This window comes from Danio rerio, chromosome 6 (assembly GCF_052040795.2).
Source record: "Danio rerio strain M-AB ecotype USA chromosome 6, GRCz13ab, whole genome shotgun sequence".
NCBI lineage: Eukaryota > Metazoa > Chordata > Actinopteri > Cypriniformes > Danionidae > Danio > Danio rerio.
In genome coordinates, this window is record NC_141026.1 from 10,987,020 (window position 1) to 11,014,152 (window position 27,133).

The 27,133-nt window shown below is 36.6% G+C and overlaps 2 protein-coding genes and 2 long non-coding RNA genes across 9 annotated transcripts in view; 2 read left to right on the forward strand and 2 right to left on the reverse strand.

Annotated features, from left to right (window-relative positions):
- htr2ab (5-hydroxytryptamine (serotonin) receptor 2A, genome duplicate b) overlaps positions 1-6,985 on the forward strand; it is a 30,579-nt gene extending 23,594 nt beyond the window's left edge. For all 3 annotated transcript variants that reach the window (XM_087256812.1, XM_087256810.1, XM_087256811.1), the window contains 2 exons: positions 1,912-2,112; positions 4,237-6,985. In XM_087256812.1, coding sequence (XP_087112938.1) covers positions 1,912-2,112; positions 4,237-5,039 — 1,004 coding nt within the window. In that variant the 3' untranslated portion in view covers positions 5,040-6,985. The remainder of the gene's footprint in view (positions 1-1,911; positions 2,113-4,236) is intronic.
- LOC147843375 (uncharacterized) overlaps positions 1-27,133 on the reverse strand; it is a 704,457-nt gene that overhangs the window by 270,013 nt on the left and 407,311 nt on the right. The window lies entirely within an intron of this gene.
- Positions 2,376-7,552, reverse strand: LOC147843379 (uncharacterized). Its single transcript, XR_015493322.1, has 3 exons — positions 7,475-7,552; positions 2,872-4,984; positions 2,376-2,544 (listed from the first exon to the last, which is right to left on the reverse strand). It is a non-coding gene; the product is annotated as an uncharacterized LOC147843379 (long non-coding RNA).
- Positions 7,135-27,133, forward strand: part of atp7b (ATPase copper transporting beta) — a 44,335-nt gene continuing 24,336 nt past the window's right edge. The window contains exons 1-9 of one of the 4 annotated variants that reach the window (XM_087256710.1): positions 7,135-7,186; positions 12,894-13,719; positions 16,103-16,324; positions 19,683-19,846; positions 22,131-22,292; positions 24,142-24,222; positions 24,311-24,494; positions 25,391-25,624; positions 26,935-27,026. In XM_087256710.1, the coding sequence (XP_087112836.1) occupies positions 24,357-24,494; positions 25,391-25,624; positions 26,935-27,026 (464 nt within the window). In that variant the 5' untranslated portion in view covers positions 7,135-7,186; positions 12,894-13,719; positions 16,103-16,324; ... (2 more) ...; positions 24,142-24,222; positions 24,311-24,356. Of the gene's footprint in view, positions 7,187-9,680; positions 10,817-12,893; positions 13,720-16,102; positions 16,325-19,682; positions 19,847-22,130; positions 22,293-24,141; positions 24,223-24,310; positions 24,495-25,390; positions 25,625-26,934; positions 27,027-27,133 lie in introns of those variants that run through there. The other 3 variants (XM_087256708.1, XM_087256707.1, XM_087256709.1) reach the window with 3 other exon arrangements.

The following is a 27,133-nucleotide window of genomic DNA, read 5'->3' on the forward strand; positions in this document are numbered from 1 at the left end:
TCCAGGCGCTGGATCTCTGTTGTCAAATGAATCTGTTGTGAGATTTCTATAGAAGATTCTTTGACTTTACAGATGGAAGGACACTAATGAGTGTGATGACGAACACCGTCTGTATCCCATGGGTTCAGACTCTTGGGTTTTAACAAATGTACAGAGACTCAGTGTCTTCCAAAATATCTCTGCACTTTTGGAGTCTGCAAAATAAATGGCTGATTCCTGTGAAATGCAGGACTTTGTTTTTCATAATGAGGAAGCAGAAGATATGTGTGATATATAAACAACAGATGAACAATAATGATATATTAGTGTACTGTAGCTGCGTTTTTAAACATCACAGTTGCATTTTAATATGTTATACAGTATAATAAATTACATAAAGCTGGCAGCTAGCTTTTCCCAGTGATGGCTGGAGGGGCATCCGCTGCGTGAAAACTTGCTGGATAAGTTGGCGGTTCATTCCGCTGTGGCGACCCCGGATTAATAAAGGGACTAAGCCGACAAGAAAATGAATGAATGAATGGCAGCTCTGCATCTCTCATGGTCGCCCACTCAAGCTAAGCAGGGCTGCACCCGTTCAGTACCTGAATGGGAGAACACATGGGAAAGCTAGGTTGCTGCCGGAAGTGGTGTTAGTGAGACCAGCAGGGGGCGCTCAACCTGACATCTGTGTGGGTCCTCACGCCCCAGTATATTGATGAGGACTTTATACTGCTCAGTGAGCGTTGTCTTTCGGATGAGACTTTAAAGGGCACATAGGTTACCCCTTTTTTCATATTAAAATAAGTCTTTTGTGTCCCCAGAATGTGTCTGTAAAGTTTCAGCTTAAAACACCCATTAGAGTTTTTATTATAGCTGTTTGAAGTGTCTGTATTATAGCTGGGAAAAGGTTATTGCTGTTTTTTTGCACTGGGCCTTTAAGGCTAGTCATCCCCGCCCACCGTTCCCACGTGCCTGTCAGCAACATGCCTCAATCGCCGCCCTCGGCTGCCTCAGGAAACAGATCTCATGTAACATTTGTGAGAAATACTACAGTAGGAACTTTACCAATCAGTATTTGATGCATTTTTTTGTGGAGTTGCAACAATGAGTTCACGCACACACAGCGCACACACACACACACACACATAGCACAGACTCGTAGCGCAGACACACACACACATACATATCGGTGACACGCAGACACACACACACATAGAACAAACACGTAGCGCAGACACACACATACATACATAACGCAGACACACACACACACACACACACACACACAGAGAGACGGTGACAGAGACACGCGGATGTGCTGATGAAATGAATCTGAAGTGAATCGCTGTACTTCATTACACACGTGCGCACGTTTTAAAACATGTTAAACTTGTAAAACTCACTCTTAATCACGTTTGACGATGATTGTGATCCTAGCAAACTGATATGATTTCGATATGATTATATGCATTACTACGGAGACATGTTAATGCGCGCAGCTGTCAATCAATATTGGTGGGCGGGGGGACCGCACTCCTACGTCAAGTTGCGGTCGATCTGAAAACCGCTCCAATTGGTCCACCGTTTTTATGTTGTTAAATAAAAAAAAAAGGACTGGGTGTTTATTTCACCCCAATATGACAGTATATACACTATACTTACACACATGTCTGTCCAAACAGCTTTAACAGATTAGATTAGATTTTTCGCCATAGGTGCCCTTTAAACCGAGGTCCTGACTTACTGTGGTCATTAAAAATCTCAACCAATCAGCTGGTGTGTGGTGTACGGTCTGCCCCAATACGGCTTTCATTGCGTCATCCAGGTGGATATATATAAAGTGCTTTGAGTGTCCAGAAAAATGCTATATAAATGTACGGAATTATAATAATAAAGAATAAAAACTTCAACTTTATGTCTCTTGTGTGTTAGGTTACACCTGGCCTCTCCCTCGCACCCTGTGTCCGATCTGGATCTACCTGGACGTTCTCTTCTCCACCGCCTCCATCATGCACCTGTGCGCCATATCTCTGGACAGATACATCGCCATCCGCAACCCCATCCACCACAGCCGCTCCAACTCCCTAACAAAAGCCCGCGTCAAAATCATCGCAGCCTGGACCATCTCTGTGGGTACGAGTGTTTTTTAAGCTTTTTAGTAGGGATGCACAATATATTAGCAGCCATACTGATATCCTGCTATTTTCAATGCTGTGGTTAGTAGTCGGAAAACAAATTTAGGTGGAGTTAGCACAATTTATTACAATTTTTTAACGCTTGAATTTTGATTTTGATTATTATTTAGTGACTTATATTTATTTACATTATATTATATTTATTATCTTTATGTATATTGTTTGTCATTTATAATTTTTTTTAATTATTTTTATTTTATTATCCCCATGTTTATTTTTACTTCAATTTTTGTTTAACAGGGAGAAGACTTTTTCAGCACATTTCTAAACATAATAGTTTTAATAACTCATTTCTAATAACTGATTTATTTTATCACCATGATGACAGTAAATAATATTTAACTAGAATGTTCGAGACACTTCTATACAGCTAAAGTCACATTTAAAAGCCAAACTGGGTTATTTAGGTTAACTAGGCAGGTTAGGGTAATTAGGCAAGTTATTGCATAATGATGGTTTGTTTTGTTGATAGTCAAAAAAAAATGCTTAAAGGGGCTAATAATTTTGACCTTAAAATGGTTCATAAAAATTTAAAACTGCTTTTATTCTAGCCAAAATAAAACAAAAAAGACTTTCTCCAGAAGAAAAAACATTAACAGACATACTGTGAAAATTTACTTGCTCTGTTAAACATCATTTGGGAAATATTTAAAAAAGAAAAAGAATTCTAAGAGGGGCAAATAATTCTGACTTCAACTGTATATATATATTCAGAGATCAATATAAACTTTACTGAAAGTAATGTTTTAATGTAAAATCATTTGTAAACTATGAGTTTTACAAAAAAAAATATATATTTATAGTTATTGGCTAATATATCGGCTATCGGCTTCCAAATGTAACTAGCTATCGGTTATCAGTATCGGCAGAGATGGGCGGTATTTCTGATCCGTATTTCAAGTACAAAATAGTATGTTGTCATTTGTATTTGATAAGGTTTATGAAAATATGTGAATATTTTGTATCAAAATACTTAAGTGTCTTGTATTTTTGTATTTTTAAAATACTGTAAAATACTGAAGTCTTCATGATGACATCATAAAAATGTGACCTCTGATTGGTGCTTTCTTAGTTATTTGCCTAGGCTTGAGATCAGAAGAGAAAATTGATTAATACTGAAGAAGGGCTTCAATGCTTATAGATGGAAATTATGCAACAACAAAAACACCTAAAGACTGGTGTTCACTAAGGGGGTAGACTGAGACACTTCCAGTTAAAGAAGAACTGAAAAACTCTTGAGAGAAAGAGTAAACTGTACTAATAATAGTAGTTTTAGATGGGTTGCTGATGTAGAAGCCAAGAAAAAAAGACATCAACAAGATTAAAATAAGTCCCACAGTGGTAATTCCTAAAATACTTCATTGGTGGTTTCAAATGCCAGGAGTTGATCTGCAGGTGCTCTTTATAGTTAATGAAGAGGAAAGATGTCTCTCTGTCAAAATGTAAATTTATTTATACAAATTATGTAAACAAAATAAATAACTTCTTCATATATTACCCTTTTAAAATACAATATAAATACAAAATATATACCCTTTTAAATTAAAAATTCATATTAAAAATATGCCAAGTGACCCAGCCGGGACACAAACCAGTGACCTTCTTGCTCAAAGAGAAGAGGTTTATGAATACCTACTCAGGTGTTTTTGTCTCACAGGAGTAGAGGTGAACAAGGTGCGGACCAGTGGACTTAAAACTTTCAAACGCTGTTGCTGTTAACTTCACTAAGTCAGTTTAATGGTGAAGAGACTGATCAAATATGCCTATTGATGGAAGGTTTGAGAAGAAATTTCATCAAGAACTTTTATTTTGATACTTGTTGTGGCTGCTGTATTTTGTAGTTTATTTTGATACATGTAAAATTGAGCTATTTGGTGTTTTATTTAAAATACATTTCAGTTTATTTTTGCCCGTCCCTGAGCATCAATATAAAAAAATCCACATTGGTGCATCCTTACTTTCCAGCTCAATTCTGAAATGCTAAACAACTGAGTCTGCATCCATTAACACTGGCCTGCCAAAGCTGTCTTCTCACTCTCATTTTCTCTCCATCTGTCTCAAGTTATCTCCATGCCTGTTCCAGTCCTCGGCCTTCATGACCACTCCAAAGTCTTCCGCAACGAAAGCTGCCAACTTACGGACAACAATTTCGTCCTGATTGGCTCGTTTGTGGCGTTTTTCGTCCCGCTCATCATCATGGTCGTCACATACTTTCTCACCATCAGTGCTCTACAAAGCGAAGCGACTTTGTGCCTGGACCAACTCATCGTGCGTCCAACATGGTCGTCCACCATTGGACTCCTCCCTCGAGGTTCAGTTTCCTCTGAGCGTCTCTTCTCACGCTCATCAATCTGCCGAGAAGGAGCTTCCAGAGGATCCGGACGCCGATCCATGCAGTCCATCAGCAATGAACAGAAGGCATCCAAAGTGCTCGGCGTGGTTTTCCTACTTTTTGTGATCATGTGGTGTCCGTTTTTTGTGACGAACGTGATGGCGGTGGTGTGCGGCTCCGTGTGCGATGAAGATTTGGTAGGCGGGTTGATGAATGTGTTTGTTTGGGTTGGATATTTATCATCGGCGGTCAACCCGTTCATCTACACACTCTTCAACAAGACTTACCGTGCCGCGTTCGCCCGGTACATGCAGTGCCGCTACCATGAGGAGAGGAGACCCCTGCAGCTGATACTGGTCAACACAATCCCCCCTCTGGCCTACAGCTCCTCTGGGCTTCCCCTGAAGGTGGAGAACTCATTACGGAGGAAAGCAGAGGGCAGCCGGTCTGGGAGCTTCACCAACACTGAGAGGTCAATCTGTGGAAGCACACAAAACAAGCAGGAACGGGATGAGGTAGTAAGCCATTTGTAACAGACCCTAGAGAGTGTTTAATTGGGGTCCACATCAACAGACCTCGCATTATGGGTGTAAACGCTTGACAAATGAAGCCTTTTATTTTAATATACACCTACCTGTGCAGGACAGCACAGTCAGCAGATGATACTACCTACAGCTCACAGCCAAAACAGGACACAGATGCTTTAAAACTGGGCCAGTAGCAATAAACTCTCTTATTTTGTAAAATATACTCATTTTAGATCACAAATATACTGTACTGTATGAATAAACAGCCTGATCTCACTAGAAAACATCCCTATTTTACGTTTTGTCAGGTTTGTGGCTAATTTGTATGAATTCGTCATAGTACTGTGCGTTTACAACGAAAGTAGTGAGAGCGTCAAAGTAGCAGAACTCATTCATTTTCAACGGGAGCCGATGGCGAGGAGTGGCATGGATTATCTTCGCCGGTGTAGGCGGCAAGGAGAGCTGAAATCAAGTCCATTTTATGGTAATGAGCTATGACACAGTTCAGTGGCAAGCAATCAGAATGTGGACGATTTTTAAAAGGAGGCGTAGCACCAACCTTTACCCCTAAACCCAACCGTCATTGGGAAATAAGCAAGTCGTACTAAATTGTACGTATGAGATCCTACGAATTAGCCACTAAATCAAAAAGTTACGAATTGCCGTGAGATAACATTGGAATAAAATATATCACTTGCATTTTGAGAGAATTAGTTCAATGTTCATTAAAGGGACAGTTCACATGAAAATTCTGACATCATGTACTCATCCTTCACTTGTTCCAAATTTTATTGTCTTTCTATCATTGAGCGCAACCAAAGACATTTTAAAGAACGATGAAAACCCTTGACTTGTTTAGTACTAGTTTTTCCTACTATTTATGTTAAGGGTTTTAGCTCTTTAAAAATCTTCTTTTGTGTTCAACGGAGGAAATAAACTCATAAAGGTTTAGAACCACTTGAGGGTTAACTTATTATCATTTTAGATTGCATTGTAAAGACCTGTACATTATATATGGGTAGATTAAATAAATATTACATGGAAAAATTTGTCGCTTTCTTGAGACTGATGGACTCATGGTCAGTTCAAGTGGATGAGATTGGGCAAATGAACTCGCAAAACAATTCACCCTGATTCATTACATGCCATCTGAATGAAAACCAAATGCAGACAAAGTGATGTGGGAGGCCAATAACAGACCAACTTGGGACACTGAGAAGTGCTAAATGAAAGTGTCCAAACACTTTTTGACTTTTAGTCTTGCCAGACATGCAAACATTTTGTTCCCAACAGTTTTCCTAGGACATAACAGGGTAGGTGCCTTAGTTTAACAACATTAAAATCAGGACTGCATACCCACAGGAAAAAAAGACTGTAATTTATAGTAAGTTTATAGTATAGTAAGTACAGTAATTTAAAGTATAGTATAGTATAGTCTGTAATGTGTATTTATTGTTGTGGGGGGTCCAAATGATGATCCAAATGTTGACTACTATAGTATAGTATAGTATAGTATAGTCGTATAGTATAGTATAGTGTTTTTGAACCCTACTATATTAAAGTACTTGGGTTATTTTTATGTGGCAATTTTATAATTGCTGTTGTAATAAAACTACAGCTATAAAACAAATTACTCGATGAGTACTGTTATTATACAGGGTATATTATACTAGAATATATATAATTTATTAGTTAATTGTGGTAAACGCTAAAGTATACTTTAGCGTTTCTTACAGTTTATTAGTTCACTATTGCTAATATTACAGTATGTTTTAGCATTCCTTTATAAAGAGTTATAATACAGTATAATACAATTAATTATAGTATGGTAGTATGGTTCAAAAACTATAGTTTTTTTTTCACCAACCAATAATATCACCAACCAATAATAAATTTCCATTTAGTAGATAAAATCTTTAATTTATCCTTCAGCTACATGCCAATGTTGATGAGTGTGCATTGCTTGCGTTTTGTATGTTGCCTGCCTTTTTGTATGGATGTTCTTGGAATAACGATGTCATTGGTAATTAAAAATAATTGAAAGTTCATGACAGTCATGTGACTGTGATATGAGAAATCAGACACGACATAACAACGGGGTCTGCTTCTCGCGATGCGATGTATGGATCCATCTAGTGTACAATATGGGCAAGGTAAGATTTGATACAGCATAGATTTGAAATCGTGCTGTTAAATAATTTTTGAACAACAGACAGACAACATGAAAAACCGTACAAAAATACTCAGGTGGAACTTTTAACCTCATGTTAAACATAAATTCGTAGTATTTTGGTGGCTGCAACACTGATGAATGATTGGGCTGTTTTCATATGTTAGCCTACCTTATGTGGTAACGTTAGTAGATATGTTTACTTAACATACTGTAGTAGCCTACTTTAAGGTAACGTTACTTTAAAGAAATTATGAAAACTTGTATTTACCTTTTTAATAGTGGAAACTCTTATCTTGATGGTTATTGTACACCTTCTCTTTGGTTTAACGGAAATGTACACGGCTACACGCATGCGCCCTAGTGGAAAGCACAAATACTACATTTTGACTTGCTCACCACTGGTTGGCGCTTTGTTTCTCCAGTCCAGTCCATAGACTGTGTTCCTCTATTTTTCAGCCAGTTGTTGCATTAGTACAAGCTATAGTATCCTATAGTTTAAAATCCCTCTGTGACTTTTGGGCTTGTAGTAACTAAACAGAAACAATTTCTGTCTAAAGAATATGATTTTAAGACGACTTTAATTAATTTTACATTTAAATGTGTTTGCAGACTGTGTACTGCTTTGTACTTTGCTTTATAGCATTAAAAAAACTCCTTATGTGGGGGGTTAAATTACTCCCTTGTTGTTTAAACTAAACAATAAACAAGACTTTCACATTTATGACAACACTATAGTTTAAGTAAAACTTCACACAATTTACTGGCTTATGCCTGCCTATTATTAAGACATGAACCGTTTATTAGCACTTATAAAGTATGATTTGATTTTACATCCCTCATCTTACCCAATATCTTAACCCAGCTACTACCTTATTAACTGTTAATAAGCAGCTAAGTATTAGTTTTTGAGTAAAAAGTCCTAGTTAATGGTTTGTTAATAGCATGAAATGTACATTCAAATAAAGTGTGACCATATTTATTTTAAAAATTGCATTTGAATTTGCTCAATTTTTGTCAATGGTGAAAATATGAGCTTAACAAATTGTTTTTTAACATACTAATAACCTGAAAGCATATTATTTCCTCAATAATTCATACACATTATATTGTAATAGCCTAATATAGGCCCATGCCAATCTATATGGGACATTTTTTTAAATAAAAAAAGAAAAGAAATAAAACCTAACTGAAAAATAAGTCCTTTCCAGAATTTTGACAAATACCATTAACAAACACATTCACACTGTTCGCGTCACGGTGGCGCAGTGGGTAGCAAAATCACCTCGCAGCAAGAAGGTCGCTGGTTCGAGCCCCGGCTGGGTCAGTTGGCATTTCTGTGTGGAGTTTGCATGTTCTGTGTTCGCATGAGTTTCCTAAAAATGCTCCGGTTTCCCCTACAGTCCAAAGACATGCAGTACTTGTGAGTTAAATAGGCTAAACTGGCCATTGTGTATGAGTGTGAAAGAGTGTGGGTGTTTTCCATGGGTTGCAGCTGGAAGGGCATCCGTTGTGTAAAACAATTGCCCTGATTAATAAAGGGACTAAGCCGAAAAGAAAATGAATGAATGAATGATTCACACTGCTATTATGGTTTGAGTGTATGCAGGGGTGGATTTAACCTATAAGCAAGGTAAGTGGCCTTTAGGGCCCCGCAATAAATACCTAGAAGTTTCTATAAATTATAAATTATGTCATTTCAATCATATTTTGTAGGATAAGCATCTAACAAATGCACAATTGTACAGATGTACTAATTAAGGTAAATACAAATTTACCTTAATTAGTACATCTGTGCAATTGTGTCCCCTTGTCCCCCCAATCATGGACCAGTCCAGCAGTCAAATCAGATGAAAATTTAGTTTGAAAAACCAAATAGTTTATTCATTATTTTTAGTTGTTACCTCATTTTAAGCAAACAAATATTTTAAATTGTAGAGCTAAAAACAATAGAGAACTCAAGACTGAGTGATATAAGAAAGGGACAGCTAACTAAAATACGAAGAGTGCATATTACTGTGTAGGACTCTGGGTCCCATGGCTTGAATTGTTTATGGCTAGGCCCACTCGGAATCTGCGCATGCAGGAATTTGCAGATTTTCTGCCCATCATTGAGTCTATTTGTGTACTTGTGTAAATGTGAGTACATTTATATAAATTCAGTTTTTCAAATAATTTCAGTACTAATAATGACTAATATAAATGTGTTCTTTTGATGTATTTACAATACGTTTTGTAAATACATTTCAAAATACGTTTCGTAATACATTTGTAAAGTAATATTTTCTGTCTTTTAGTAGATGTATTATATGATACACTTGTTTCGTTTATCAAATGAAGTGAATCTAGATGGATTTGCATTGTATACATTAAATAAAAGTCAAAAGGCTATTATTATTTATTTCATGTAAGTTTTTAATTACAATACTCCCAAAATAATTCAGCATAAATCCGGAGATTTTTTTTTTTTTACAAAATTCTTCCCAGAAATAAATGTCCGCAGATTCTGTCTGGCTCTACTTATGGCCCCCAAATTACTAAATCCGGCCCTGAGTGTATGGTTATATATGATAAAGTGGAACAAATAGGAAAATATAAATATGAAAAAAAAAGCAGTTGGCTTATTATTTTTGCTATATTATACTAATCGAGAGTAACTCCTTTCTGTAGAGAAAGAAAGAACTTTAACAATGGAGATGGACTTGGTTATTGTAAATTAACGACCACAAACTGACAATTCTGTCATCATTACTCGTGATAAAATTTTTACAAACTTGTTTACTTTTTTGCCCCGTTGAAAACAAACTCAATTATTTTAAAATGTAAGCATTGACTTCAATGTAGGCTTATTTGTTTTTCCTTCTATGGAGGTCAATTGTTGGTTTGTAACATCTTTTCAGAATATCTTCTTTTTTGTTTAACAGAAAAACAAAACTCATAAAGCAAGCCTTCATAAGTAAATGTTGAATAAAAGTCCATTTTGGAGTGAGCTATCCCTTTAATGTAAATCTAGTGTCAAGTCGTTGCCCTTGCTTGTACCTTCGGGAGGTCCCACAGCATTATTTTCTTCTTATTTTCAGTGTTCATACTTCAATACTGTCAGCTTTGCTGTGGAGAGCTATTCGGTTTGTTCAGAACTGATTTACAACCTTTATTTGTGTTAGTTTTGCACTCGATGACATAAATCAGTTTAATCATTGACAGAAAATGTACGAGCAAAAGTTTGCCCGGCGGTGACGTGTGCAAACTCAACCGGGGCAGATGATCGTGAAGACACGCGGAGCGCAAAACCTGCGGGGATTTAAACGCGCGCGCACCATCACGCCACAGGACGGCACAGACATGTCACACACCTGAGACTCCTGCTTTGCAATTGTTTGTTAACGAAAGGTAATCTAAACTCCGGTCTTAGGTCTTCTGGGACACCGGCACAATGAATAAACTCAGTCCTTTCAGTAATCTTGCCAAGTTTATCTCCAAGTCGCCTGATAATGGGCCAGTCGGCGGAGAGCAGCTCTGCATGAAGGACTGCAAACCCCTGTGCCACTGCGACCCGGAGCTCTGCGTTTGCTCTTTACCACAGAATAGTAAAGATGGACCCACGGAATATAAGGTCAGTTTCTATTATTACAGTTAGGATAGCAAACACGTTTAAAATGAGGGAAAACTGCGTTTAAAAATTTCCAGAATGATACCTAAATATTTTCTACAAAAGTTGTAGACCTATCTGAAGCCTAATTGTAAAATAACAGTACACAGTGGTACACTCAGAAAAGAAGGTTTAAGGTACAAAATCTGTCAGTGGGCTGGCTTTTCAAAAGATACACGTTATCTAAAGAGACCTACAATTACATTTTAGTAAGGAAATTCTAGATTTTCACAACGTTACTCTAATTTTTCACAGTAAATTACATTAGTATCACTTTACAGCATTTAACAAATATTCAAAGTAATGTTTTGTATTCAGATTTTTACATGATTACTGTAAAAAGGGCTTTATCTTTTACATGTTAGTTAAAGGAAATTAAACAGTTTTTATTTCATTCAACATAAACATTAATACAAATGAACTTTTATGTCAGTATTGGCACTTTTTTGATATTTAGAAATAACAGAATGTTATTGCAGTCCCCGAAAACCATTTGGTTACAAAAATAACTTGAAAGAAAATCATCCTGTTTTGAAACAACATGAATGTCATAGTACAACATGAAAGTCATAGTAAATTTTCACCTTTATTTATTTTATAAGGTTAACATGGAAATATGAAATAATTAATGAACATAACATTGTGCTTTACCAAAAACGTGATAAACTGGAACAAAAGTAATTGGTTCATTAAACCAAATGATTTCAAAGTCAGGGGGAATCTCAGCATGACTAGCCGAGGAAAGCCTGCTTCACAGTAAAATATAGTTAATTCCACAAGATAATACTGTGAAATCACAGTAATAAACTTTACTATTTACTGTGAAGTTACGCTATATAGATGTAATTTCACAGTCATTTAATGTAACAAAATTACAGTAAATTAAAGTGAACTACCTCACGTTATTATTTTTGTGAATTTACAGTACGTATTTTATTGTGAAAGTAATGCAACTATTAGCCATTAATTTACAGTGAATTTAAGGTCAGTATTTTTACAGTGCATATTAAAATCCAGAGTAGCACCACTAACAGTATAACTAAAAGAAGTAAACTACACAAAGCATTTTATTTGAACTTAACAACAAATAATGTCATATTAACAGATCACGTTGGATAGCAAGATACCAAACTTGTTGTCATTTACACTAAAAAAAGGTTTTGCTATAAAAAAACTGAAAACGGTGGATAAAAGTGAAATAAATCTAGACCTAATTTCATTTGTGAAGTGATGATTTACATAGAATATTTGGGAATTCACATATTCACTCTTAGTTGTGTGCCTAGTATGTTAAAAGGGCAAAGTAATCAGCATTTTAATCAATATTTTCAGTTTAAAATGGTGTTTTTTGAAATAGTGCTGCACGATATTGGAAAATCTAACTTTACGAAGAAAAAAATAATTTTGCGATACATATTGTGACATGAATACAATTTCACCAGATGATTTCATGTTTCTATTTGCAAAGGATTTATAATGTTAGATCGATCGGGATGATTCTGCAGTGGAAGTGCATCTTCATAAAATCTAATAAACCATCTATAAACTTTTTGGGGTCCCTCGACACATTTTCATTGTGGTCTGTGCTATTTGCAGTGCGTTTCTGTATTTGCATGTGTTGTGAGTATTTTCATGCACGTGTTTAGTCAGAGATTGATGATTTAATGTTTACTATTTGCATCTCCAAACAGTTGCGTTTGAGTTATTCAGTGGTCAAAACACTAATGTAATTTTACGTACAAACACCACACTGGATCAAATGTCATCAAAACTCAATTGTAACAGTGCAAATGTCTTAAGAGCAGGAGAAAATGCATGTCTTGTGATTGTTCAGTTGGACAACCTTTACTAATCTGCTCTCTTTGATGCTGTGAGATGGAAAAATGTTATGCTAATCCTTCTGCTTGGTTAACGGGTGCTTTGTAGTTCCTTTTAAATGCAGTAAGAAGGAGCTTGTCAGATACACAAAGTGAAACAACATAATATGCCAATAAACTGTTAAGCAATATCTTTAAGCTAATCATTTAAACCATTTGTTTAGGAGAATGGAAGTCAACAGGAGGGTTGGATCCCTACAAAACATGCTTTTGATAATTTTGGTTATGAACCAGATGGACTGAAGCACAACTTAGTCCACCAGTTGCCCTCCGAGGAGGGCATGGTGAAGATCCAGGTGGAGGGAATGACCTGTCAGTCATGTGTCCGGTCTATTGAAGAACAAATTGGTCGTCTTGAAGGTGTCATTGGAGTCCAGGTGTCTTTGAGCGATAAAGAAGCCATTTTGAGGTTTAACCCTGCAAAGGTAACACCAGAGGATATGAGAAAGCGTATTGAAGACATGGGGTTTGATGCTTTAATTCTGGCTTTGCAAGGTCAAATACAGCCTTTGTCGACTGATTGGTCTGAGGTGACGTTAGGAGTTGAAGGGATGCATTGCGGGTCATGTGTGAAGAACATAACCGAGACCTTGTCGGGAATGTTGGGTGTCAACTCTGTATTTGTCTCATTGGAAAAAGGAAGTGTGGACCTTAGGTTTGACCCATCCCTGCTGACACTAGAGACGGTTAAAGGGTTCCTGGAGGAGATTCCGCCAGGCAATTTTAGGGTTTCCATTCCTGGTTGGAGCTCTAGATTAAATTCTGCCAGTACTCCGACCCAGAGTGTCACCATTGGAATAGAAGGAATGACATGCAACTCTTGTGTTCAAGCCATTGAGGGGATGATGTCCCAGAGAGCTGGGGTATGCTCCATAAAAGTTTACTTACAGGAAAAGAAGGGAATTGTAACATTTGACTCCACTGTGACCTGTCCGGAAGAACTGCGGGCAGAGATTGAAGACATGGGATTTGAAGCGTGGCTGAATCAAGGTAGGTATTTGCTAATACATAATAAATATAGCTGATTGTAGTGTCACAACTTATTATGAAATATAATGGGTGTGTCTAAAATCACTTACTACTTCAATAGTACTACATTTAAATTTACAACATGACTGTCAGAAAAGTATATTCTATGTAGTATGATTGGAATTCTGATGTACTACGCCATTATCACATGACCTACCCGTGTCAGTTGCGCTGCTTCACTTCCATTCATGACTTCTGTCGCGTGGCATTGTAGTGTAGTCCCTTGGATGCACACTTTAGAATCTAGTATTACAGTTGAAGTCAGGATTATTAGCCCCCCTTTGAAGTTTTTTTTCTTTTTTAAATATTTCTCAAATGATGTTTAACAGAGCAAGGACATTTTCACAGTATGTCTGATAATATTTTTTCTTCTGGAGAAAGCCTTATTTGTTTTATTTCGCCTAGAATAAAAGCAGTTTGTAATTTTTAAATAGTTTTTAATTAAGGTCAAAATTATTAGCCCCTTTGAACTCTTTTTTTTTGATAGTCTACAAAACAAACCATTGTTATACAATAACTTTCCTAATTGCCCTAGTTAACCAAATTAACCTAGTTAAGCCTTTAAATGTCATTTTAAGCTGTATAGAAAATATGAAAATAATAAAATATATAATAAAATATGATTTACTGTGATTGTGGAAAAGATGAGTTATTATTAACTATTATGTTTAAGTTTGCGTTTCTGTGTGGAGTTTGCATGTTCTCCCTGTGTTCGCGTGGGTTTCCTCCGGGTGCTTCAGTTTCCCCCACAAGTCCAAAAACATATAGATAAGTTGGCAGTTCATTCCGCTGTGGCGACCCCAGATTAATAAACTATTTGGACTAAGCCGAAAAGAAAATGAATGAATGAATAAAAAGGGGGGCTAGTAATTCAAGGGTTTAATAATTCTGACTTCAACTGTAGGTCATCCTGGTACTTCTCTCCTACTCTTTTTTCGAATACTATGAACTCAGACATACTATCAGGCTCACATACTTTTTAAAAATATATAAATAAATATATGCAATTTTGGATGTAACGACAGTTTGTCTCATATTTTATATTTATGTCATTTCCATTTTTAATGGCTGAGTGCATGTAGTAGCCTTCTGTCAGTCAAATATAGATTCATTAATGGTAGCCAATCTTATCATTGTATATTCTGTAGATCGAATCACATTTCTATAATGATCAACTTTAAGATAGGAAGTGTGAGACCCGCATACTGTATAGTAAATCCTTAACTACATTATTAGAAGTTTTGTTAAAAAAATTCTATACTTCTACTTGTAATTGCTGAATCAGTGTTTTAACTTCAGAACAATGTCAGTGAAACAACCTGTAATCTGTCATGAAACATTACATACATGTTAATATATATATCAGCCCTGACTGAAGCACATAGTGATTCTGAATTAGATGTAATTTTGTACATTTTTCCTAAAAACAGTGTCAAATAATATTTGAATTACAATGATTTAGCAACACCTAACCCTGATTGTAAGCCTAAACTCGACAGAAACTGTACAGTTTTTATTTTCTAAAATCTTATTGGTTGATTGGAATTTTGTGAAGGAGGAGAGTGGGTCAGTTGATCGGTCAGTCAGTCAGTCAGTCATTCAGGATTTGGGCAAGAACAGCAGGCGCGAATGGTACTCGCGAGAGAAATTTGAGATCTGAAAAAGCATACACAGCAGCCTCTGGTGGATTCGTGAAAACAAAAATTGTAAAAAAATGTAGCTCCTGGGATGTATTTGGCGCTCTCCAGGAATGTATATAGAGGTGCGTTTTCAGAATAAGCCTGGGTTGTTTACAATGTGCTCGTACAGTACTGATGCAAATGCATGTAGATAAGTGAAAACATAGCAGCTAGGAACTTTAAAAAGATGTGTTTTTTGAAACATTGACATAAATGATCTTTTATTTAACCTAAATGTGTAGTTTAGACTTGTCAAAATTTAAAAGAAAGGCTTAAAATTTGGCTTTTAATCTTTCATTGATGGTTAAGCCAAGTAGATATCACAAAACAGGCCAATCTTTATCTGGTCTAGACAGTGGCTTCTTTTCTCTTCTCTTCTGCCAGCCAAATCTGTCCAGAACAATGGTTTCCTTGGTTACTGCACAGGTTGCCATTCTAGAGTAACATGAAGTATTCTTGAATGACTCAAAACCCAGACATGGCAACCTTTAAAAGAGAAAGTAGTTAATCGGATTAGAGGCTTTAGGCTGACTGTGCTCTCTCTGTCTCTCAGGAAATGTTCATGACTTCTTTTTTTTAAATTATACTGTAGAAATATTAAAATTGAGTAGTCACTGTAAGGACTGGTTAAATCATTTTGGTGCACTTTTCTCTCTCTTTCTAAGATTCAGAAATTTGTGAAGTTTCATCGGTCAGTCAGATGCCAAGTGGTCTGAAACACCTGCCCTCACAAAGACACCCGTCCAAACCTTCACCAAGCCCAATCACCAAAGAAAACGCTGACGGTACAGGGGAAAGAGAGCTGCGGAAATGTTTCGTTCATGTGACAGGGATGACTTGCGCATCCTGTGTGTCCAACATTGAAAGAAACCTGGTGAAACATGAAGGTAAAAACAGCATTTAGTGTTTTTTTGTAACTGAACTGTATTTATTGGGGTCCTATTATGCTTTTTATACATTTGTCCTTATATAGTCCTTTAACTTAGCAGTTTGAGCATGAAAAAGATCTGCAGAGTTACAAAGCACAAAGTCCACTCCTATGGGAGTCATTCTCTGTATCAGTTATTCTCTATATCATTAAAGGAACTGAAGTCTCGTTGAGTTGTATTAGCAGTGTGCAGCTGTAGCCAGTCTAAAACATGGGGCTCTATTTTGACGATCCAGGGGCAAAGTTCAAAGTTCAGGGCGCAAATTGCATTAAGGGCGTGTCCGAATCCACTTAATTAAAAATACATAATTAATTTAGTTTATTAAGCACAAAGATTTGTTTTAAAGCTATTTCTAAATTCAGTTCTAATTTCCAGCAAACGAATAAATGAACAATAATGACGAAGTGTGGTCAAAAAACTGAGTTATATCCAAATACACATGCTGTGCCCCCTATGGTTTAAAACCTGACAGGTGGTCAAACCTAAGCTTGTTTTTAATAAAACAAATATAAATATGCATGTAATAAATAATACTGCTACTAATAATAACATTATTCAAAAGCAAAATGTCATGAATAAACTTAAAAAGCCCCCTGAGATGAAGAAGGCATGAAGACAGTGGTTTTTATATTTATGTAGGCTAGAAAATAATAATTTTTGTAATATTTTATTCTGTTAATTCTTTTTCATATGTAAAGATATTTGCCTATTGCTATACATCCTGTGTGTATTAACCAATGTGTAAGCGAGACGCACAACTAACATGCTCTGCGGTGGACTATAGACCTGCTTTGATCTGGTCTATTGAACAATCTATTATAGTTTCTCAAAATAGCAACGCGCTAACAATGCGCCTTAACACGCCTCCTTTTTTAGACCAGAATGCCAATGGGCGCACATTTGAGTGCAAATGCATTTGCTATTAAAACAGCGTGCTGCAAAACGTCAAAGCGACTCTTGCGCTTAGCTGAAACTAGCAAACAACAATTGCGTCGCTCCGCATTGCGCCGTGTGTATGATAGGGCCCATGCTGTTTCATGGATCCAATATACTGAAACACATGCGAGTTCTTCAACAATCGTTCACAGTACAGTATGGTACACATTTATTTCTATTTCCACTAAGGAACCAAAATAATGAACCATACCTTACCACTATTTTTTGCACCCTTTTACAAGATTGCACAACATTGTGGTACTAAAAGGGTGAAGTTGGACTCACTGCTTGATGCTATTGGTTCACAAGAGAATTATTAGCTTGCCACCAGCGAATGCAAAAAGCTAGCAGGACACCACCACTGAAAGCACCATTTTTAAATGCAGAGTCAAGGAATTACAATACAATGACGGCGTGCAGCAATGAACCATGCTCAAACAAAGTTAATCTCTTCTTGTAATGTAATGTGTATTTATATAGCGCATTTATTGTGTATGGCCATACAACCAAAGTGCTTCACAATCATGAGGGGAAAGGGTCTCTCCAGACCACCACCAGTGTGCAGCATCCACTTGAATGATGTGACGGCAGCCACAGGACAACGGTGCCAGTGCACTTACCACACACCAGCTATTGATGGAGTGGAGAGACAGTGATGCAGCCTAGTCAGTGGATGGGGATGATTAGGAGATCTTGTGACAAACAGACTAAAAGCAAAAACATAATCTGTTGTATGTCCTCTATTGTTGTTTATGAGTCCATTTACATTGCATATAAATGTGCGGTAAGCATTGAGAGGCGCAGCTTCCTCTCTTAATTTGTCAAGCTTCTACATTTAAAATAACAATCTTGAGTTGGAAAAAAACTATTTGTGAACAGGCTGTACAGCTTTCTTATTTGAGCAATACACCACATCTACCATAATGGTACTGTCAGCCTGATCAGGATGACCTATTCTAAAACATACTGTACTGTACTGTACTGCACTGAAGCATATCGCTTAGTAGAAATGGGGCACTTGCTTGCTTTTGACATAACCCTGACGCAAAGAGAACCAAGTCATGTGCTGTAAAGGCACAGCCCTTGTCTGAAAAGGAGGCGGAGAACAGCAGCTCATTTGCATTTAAAGAGACACACATAAAAGCAGCATGTTTTTGTTTCTGTCCAAAGTGAAGTATATAGATATAATAACTAATTTGTCTTGTATTTTGAGCTGAAGTGACATATACAGTACTCAACATTTAAATGGATAAAAAAATTTGATCAAAATTGTCCTAAAACTATTGAACAACACCGGTTTTGTTGCAACCCAAGCTCATTCTGGAAACATAGCCCCGCGGACGTTTCTGGAGACCGCGATTTACTTGGCTGGAGGTACGTATGGCCGCTATTAGTTTTTCTTGAGCGAACGCTACGGGGCGGTGTGACGCCGCTCCGCTCCTCCTCTTCGCGCTCGCCGGCTGACAGCTCGCCTCCATGTGGAGGACTTTACCGCTGTAACCAGTTTGTCAGCTTAGCTCGCAGCGTTACGTCGGCGGAGCAACGGCCCGGAGCAGGAGGAGCCGGCCAAGGGGACGACTGGGATCAAGTCCGGGGAAGAGCGGTTCCAAAAATCAGGTAAGATGAAAAACAGAATCCAAAAAATAAGGGCGAGAACGCGGCGAGATCCGAAAACACGGTCAAAATCAAAGACAAGGGCTTTTGCTTTTTTTTTTCTGGACGGCTTTTGCAAACCGTCGCTTGGGTTTAGGGAAGGAGGAGGAGGAGGAAGAGGAGGGCGACCGGGCCAGCAGGCCGGTCGATCGTTCAGTCGTTCAGCCAGTCAGTTGGACGGACGGTCGCTCTACAGCGGCCTCCGGCAGCTTTTCACGCGAGAACAGCGCGGGCGCGAACGGCACGCGCTCCTGAGAGGCGTTCGAGACGCGAAAAAGCGCACACAGCGGCCTCTCGCGGATCCGCGAAAACAACTTGCTGGATAAGTTGGCGTTTCCACAATGAGCCCGGGTTTGTTTTGTTGTAGGACAATTAAAAAAACCTTTTTGATCCAATTCAAATGTTGACTACTGTAATACAACCTGTAAAAAGGAGTATATTAGGAATAGTTCTGTTTAAGGGATAGTTCATCTAAAATTTACGACATTCTTTCTTCTGTTGAACACAAAAGAAGATATTCTGAAGAAAGCTGAAACCTGTACCCATTCATAGGAAAAATAAATACTATGAAAGTCAATAGTTTTAGGTTTCCAGCATTTTTAAAAATATCTTTTTTTGTGTTTAACAGTTCGTAAGTTTGTAAAGGTCTGAAACCAGTAAAGGCTGAGTAAATGATGACGTCGCTTGCTATATGGTTTGATTAATATGTGTATTGATGTTTATCTAGGTATTAAATCTGTGTTGGTTGCCCTGATGGCTGGTAAGGCAGAGGTGAAGTATGATCCAGGGCTTCTGGACCCAGCACAGATCGTCCAGCTTATCTCTCACTTAGGGTTTGGTGCTTCAGTGATGGAAGAACATTCAGTCCAGGACGGTGTGCTGGATCTCTCTGTGAGTGCTTTTCTGCTTGATCTTGTTACTATGATCACTTTTTTTCAGATTTTGTAAAAACAAAAAAGTTTAGATTAGTGCTGGGCAAAAATGAATTGCTATTAATCGTATCCAAATTAAAAGATTGTTTTAGTGTACATAAATACACACAGGCATGTGTGTGTTTGAGAAAATGTTTATTTATTTTTAAATATAAAATATATGTATATATAATACAAATTGGGGCGGCATGGTGGCTCAGTGGTTAGCACTGTTGCCTCACAGCAAGAAGGTCATTGGTTCGTGTCCTGGTTGGACCAGTTGGCATTTCTGTGTAGAGTTTGCATGTTCTCCCTGTGTTTGCGTGGGTTTTCTCAAGGTGCTTCGGTTTCCCCCACAGTCCAAAGAATTGAACTATAGGTGAATTGGATGAACTAAATTGGCTGTAGTGTATGTGTGTGTGTGTGTGTGTGTGTGTGTGTGTGTGTGTGTGTGTGTAAATTAGTGTTTCCCAGTACTGGGTTGCAGCTGGAAGGGCATTGCTGTAATAGTTGGTGGTTGATTCCGCTGTGGAAACCCCTGATACATAAGGGACTGAGCCAACTGAATAAATTATACCATTTTATATGGATTGAAATATCTATTTAACTAAATGTTTTGTATCATTTTGTTTCTATGTATGTCTGTATCACATATGCATAATAAATACATAGCACACACACACACACACACACACACACACACACACACACACACACACACACACACACACACACACACACACACACACACACACACACAAATATATACTGTCAAAACAAACATTTTATTTTTAATGTGATCAATCATGATTACTCTTTACCCAGCACTATTTTAAATATGTTCTTCTTCTCTTTAGGTTTATTAAACTGAATTCAATGTTGGTAGCATTTGTATCTTTGTAATGCTCATAACACCATCACCACCACCACCACTTTATTGTGTTATAACAGATTATATATGCAGTGTTAAATCACTTTTTATATACAAATTTTTGTAATTCATTTATACACAGTGGAGGCCAGAACAAAGTCGTTTTTTTTAACTTAATAAATGTTAACAATCTCTGGAACAAGAATATTCCTAATAATATATTTCACTTCTGTGAATATTACCAAAACCACCTATAGAAACACCTTTTCTCTTACTCTCTCAAATAATCTCAAACAAAACAAAAAAACCCTCCTTCTTTAGCACTAAATTTCTCTGAGGACAAACAAGTTACTTTGAATTACGAGCACTTCTTGTATGCATTGCCTCTTCTTGTTGAATTGCTGAATGCCTTCTCATTTGTAAATCAATTTGGACAAAAGCATCCGCTAAATGACTGTAAATGTAAATAATTGACACACAAATTACACACTAACTGGTTGGTTGAACTGTCTTTATTTTTAAGATACATTTAAAGAAAATCACTTTAGTCTGAAAAGATTGTCATTTTCACTAGTTGCTTATCAGCTTACATATTTGCCTATTTTTTATCTCCATGAAAAGAATAGATAGCCCAAATATAAATATTTTCTCTCTATTTAGACCATTAAAGCACGTTTTTGCTGCCCTGTTTGCTTTGAATTGTTTTACTTACACAATTATTTAAAGTATAAAATATTGTTATAGTGTATTTACAATGGGCGTCACGTGGCACAGTGGGTAGCACGATCGCCTCACAGCAAGAAGGTCTCTGATTTGAGCCCCAACTGGTTCAGTTGGCATTTATGTGTGTCTGCATGTTCACCCTGTGTTTGCGTGGGTTTTCTCCTGGTGCTCCGGATTCCCACAGTCCAAAGACATGCTGTATTGGTGAATTGAATAAGCCAAATTGGCCATAGTGAATGTGTGTGAATAAAAGAATGTATGGGTGCTGCGTAAAACATATGCTGGATAAATTGGTGGTTCATTCTGCTGTGAAAGAAAACAGGTTTGGATCAAGTGGAGTGTGTGTGAGTAAATAATGACAGAATACCTTTTTTTTTCCTGAACACCATTTAACTTCCTTACTAACTAAATTAAATAAACACGGGAAGTTTATAGAGTCATAGTTAACACTGAATTTGTGTATTCCCCATACTAAAGTGTTAGCAAAACTTAAATATTGTAAAAGAAAGCCTCACTACTCTCTCTTTTTTCTCATAAACTAGAGAGATGAAATGGAAATTCTTATGAAGGTCTAATGTAGAATTCAACAAAAGAAGGGTTAGAGATGCTCAATTTATTGGAGTGTGTTTCAGTCTTGTGGATTTCAGTTCTGACGCTGATATTTCATCAGGTCACCGGTATGACATGTGCATCTTGTGTCCACAACATCGAGAGCAAACTCTTGAGGACAAAGGGAATACAGGAAGCATCCGTCGCGCTGGCCACAAACAAAGCCCATGTGAAGTTTGACTCGGATTTGGTAGGCTCTCGAGACATCGTCCGAATTATTGAGGTACAATTATTTGTTTATTTATTTATTAGTAGACAACTACTTATTAAAATAATAATACTACAGAATTAACAGATGTAATTTCTGTCTAGTTCAGGCATAACAATGAACAAAAGGAAATTCTATATTACTAAGCTTGACAGTGTTAATATACTTTGCTTGAAATTGTACACTTTTACAGTGATTTTAGAGAAAATATCAAAATATTAAGGTGAAAATACTGGGCATTTTGCATTTTAAGCTTTTTTTCCGAATATATTTACACTGTACAATCATTTCTATTGTTGTTAAATGTAGTTACTTGCTGATTTATGAAAACTTTGATTAAATTTCTGCTCAAAAGGACATTAAAGAGAACCTGCTATGCAACAATCACTTTTATGAGAGGTTTAAACAGTTGTGTGGCAACAATCAGTGAATATAACCAGCTTCTACTGGTTAAAATGTAATAATATAGTTTTTTATAATCACACTTGATAAAAACATTTTCAGTTTGTACATGTCATCATCAGGGAAAGGCCCGCCCATCATGGATGATCTCACCCTCATTAGCATAGGACATTAGTCTTGTTTTAGAATCTGCCACTATGCTAGCGCATAGGCATTTGTAGCTCCACCTTCTTATGAACAGATGAATGGGAGCACGGTCTCAGTTAAATTCAAAGCGACAGTCACCAAAATGGCACAATTAGGATCAAAGCCTGAAAGGGGCAGTCTCGAAGAGTTATAAAACACTATTTTTGGGGTATTTTGAGCTGAAACTTCAGATACACACTTTAGGGACATCAGAGGCTTTTTTTTTTCATCTTGTAAAAAGAGGCATAATGGGTTCCCTTTAATGTTTAAAATAACGTTGACTGTTTCCATCCTCATATTGCAATAAGTAATATATCGCTTACTTGAATGTAGTACTACATTGTTTGAGTAAAACAAACAGAGAGTACTTAAAATATGTCACAGTGCGCTTAAAATGACAAGGCAAAAATGACTAAACGTACATTGTTACTTTTACACAACTTTGTTGATCAAATTTGACAATTATATACTTGAAATTTGCTTAATTTAACGTAATTTGAATTGGGTACAGTTGGGTACAGTATAAGGAGTACTAATCTCATTTCAATGTTGTGTTTATGTTACAATACGGAACACAGTTAATGTTTTTACTAACATAAACAAACAATGAACAATACACATATTCATCATCTATTCATCTTCGTTAACTTTAGTCATTGAAAATACAGTTCACGTTAACTCAGTGCATTAACTAAGATTAATGAAACAAGCACAACACAGAATTTTAATAGTGCTTTAGTTAATGTTAAACTATGATTAATAAATGCCGTGCAAGTATTGTTCATTGTTTGTTCATGTAAGTAAATACGTTAACTAAAATGAACAGTGGCGATGCAGCGGCGCAGTAGGTAGTGCTGTTGCCTTACAGCAAGATGGTCGCTGGGTCGCTGGTTTGAACCTTGGCTCAGATGGCGTTTCTGTGTGGAGTTTGCATGTTCTCCCTGCATTCATGTGAGTTTCATCTGGGTGCTCCGGTTTCCCCCACAGTCCAAAGACATGCGGTACAGGTGAATTGGGTAGGCTTTATTGTCTGTAGTGTATGAGTGTATGTGTGCGTGTATGTTTCCCAGAGAAGGGTTGCGGGTGGAAGGGCAACCGCTGCATAAAAATGTGCTGGATAGGTTGGTGGTTTATTCCGCTGTGGCAACCCCAGATTAATAAAGAGGACTAAGCCGACAAGAAAATGAATGAATTAATAAAATAAACAGTGTCCCTTATTGTAAATTGTTACTATTATTTTTACTTACGCATTTCCATTTTTCCCCCTGTTCTTTAGGGTTTGGGTTTTGGTGTGTCTTTAATAAAAAACGAGGGATTGAACAACACGCTGGATCACCAAGAGGAAATTCGGCAGCAAGTATCTTTTTTAACCTCATTTATTTTGCATGTGTGTGTTTATCTGAGAGAGTGTGAGTGTAATAGTGTAAACTGCTGTGCACCTGCAGATGGAAGCATTCGTTTCTGTTCAGCCTTGTGTTTGGGATCCCAGTGATGGGTCTGATGATCTACATGATGGTGATGGACAGTCAGCACAAGGAACATGGAGGCTCCATGCCTGCGGACCAGAACATCCTCCCTGGTCTTTCCATTATTAACCTGGCCTTTTTCCTGCTCTGCACTCCTGTTCAGGTACAGAAACTTCTCCATCAGAGATGAGACCTTTTATTAACAATTATATTTTAAACAAATGGCAAGAGGAGTGGGATACTCAGGAAAACAATAAATTACACGAAATCCAGCCTGAAATTACACACAGAGGTTTAAGACATTTTAAGAAACGAGCTGATTAGGTCATTTTTACCAGATGTCGTATTGGACATACAAGATTAACACATAAATTTTTACTCAAAGATGAAGACCCTATCCAATGTTTGCACTGTAAAGCCCCAATGGACTGCAAAACACATTTTACTGGACTGCCCTGCTTTTAATGACTCCAGAAAGACTTTTTATGATGAGAACTCTCTTAAGGACATTTGTAACAAAGTGATACCAGAAAAAGTATTCGAATTTTGAACATGTATTAACCAGAAAAATCTTATTTAAACTGTATATTCATTTATTTATTTTTTACTGTTGATGTTTGTTAATTACTGAAATGCTCTTGCCATGAAATAACCTTAGTAGCTGACATGGCAATAAATAAATAATGAATAATTGAACGAATGAATGAATGTTCAGGTACAGGACTTACAGTGTTATTAAGTAGGCATACAGTAGAAGGTTTTTTAACTAACATTTTGCATTTGTTGCTTTTACAGCTTCGAATTTCTAGGTTTTTATGTGAAGATTGATGCATGTAATTTGTAATACTCTAAAATAAAGCTGAATTGGCATATAGTGTCACTTATTTAATTTCTAATAATAATGTTTAAAGGCATAGTTTACCTAAAATGTTTAATTCTGTCATTATTTACTCACTTTTTACTTGTTCCCAACCTGTTTGACTTTCTTTCTACTGTTGAACACTATATATGTGCCAACCAAAAACTCTTCAATACTCTTATTTTCTAATTCTTGTTCAGTTTCTAGGTGGTCGGTACTTCTACATACAAGCATACCGGTCACTCAGACATGGTGTGGCCAACATGGACGTGCTCATCGTTTTGGCCACCACCATTGCATATGTGTATTCATTCACAGTGCTGATCGTAGCCATGATTGAAGGAGCCAAACAGAGTCCTCTGACGTTTTTTGATACGCCGCCGATGCTTTTTGTGTTCATTGCTCTTGGACGCTGGCTGGAGCATGTTGCTAAGGTAAAGAAACATCCAAAATTTATTGTATTTCAACCAAATTTACACATATATAGTTGCATATATATATATATATATATATATATATATATATATATATATATATATATATATATATATATATATATATAATTTGACAGATAACTGCAGATTTCTTCTGTTAGAGCAGCAGTGGTGTATGACTGTGTTTGCTGTAATCTCACTGTCATGCATTCATTGATATGCTTCATGTGACAAAGCTATCATTATGTTATAAAAATGCTCAAATCAGGTAAGAGGAGATTCCTCAAACTGCTCTGATGGTTTGGATTGGTTTAATCATTTACAGGAACAGATGCAAAATATTGAATATATATATATATATATATATATATATATATATATATATATATATATATATATATATATATATATATATATATATATATATATATATATATATATATATATATATATGAGCAATATAACATGAGTAGCAGTGCGATATGGCTGTATATCGGCACTGGTGGGAAGCGTGCGTTGGTGTCCCCGCTGGTGTGCGCTGGCGTACTTAGTGCCCCCACCAGTGCCGATATACAGCCATATCGCACTGCTACGAGTGTGATATTGCTATTATACAACAGTTTGACGGCATAATTGTGTATATAAAAACAAAATCAAACATGGAGAATCTCAAAAACTCTTTTGAATGAGGAACTACTTTCTTCCGTGTTGGATTCAAATCCAATATTCCCCCTTATAATGGTTTAAAAAATTTATAACTATTTTTATTCTAGCCAAAATAAAACAAATAAGACATAAGATAATAAGATATTATCAGTCATACTGTGAAAATGTCTTTGCTTTGTTAAACATCACTTGAGAAATATTTCAAAAAGAAAAAAATTAAAAGGGGGGCTAATAATTTGAACTGTACATATATATATATATATTTTATTGTTAACAACGCAGACTAGTATATTTAAATAGGGTATTTTGGATGAAATATTATGTTTTAAGTACCAAATGAATAAATAAATATAAATACAAATTAATCATAACTACAAAGTAAAAAATAATATATGTTGTGCTTACTTTAAACGTAACTTCTCAAGGTTAATCATAAGGTCACTAAGATTGTGTGCTTTTTTGTGTACATGTGGTTTCAGATGTTTTTCCTGTCTTTTTGTAAATTCAGAATAAATCTTATTACAAACCCTTTGGAGAATCACAATGTGTTTATTAAAAGATTCATTTTACACACAATAACGTTATTGTAAATTTCATGGGTGAAAAAAAACAACACATGATTTTGCTTTATTTTGTCCTTGCAGAGTAAGACTTCGGAGGCTCTGGCTAAACTCATGTCTCTTCAGGCTACAGACGCCACTATAGTGTCCCTGGGTCCCGACAACACCATTATCAGGTTCACTTCACTCCTTACACGAACTACTATGTCACCGTTTGAAAATATTTCAGGGGAATTATTTTGAATTTTGAATTTGTATTTATTTATTGAATGGGATAGCCCCT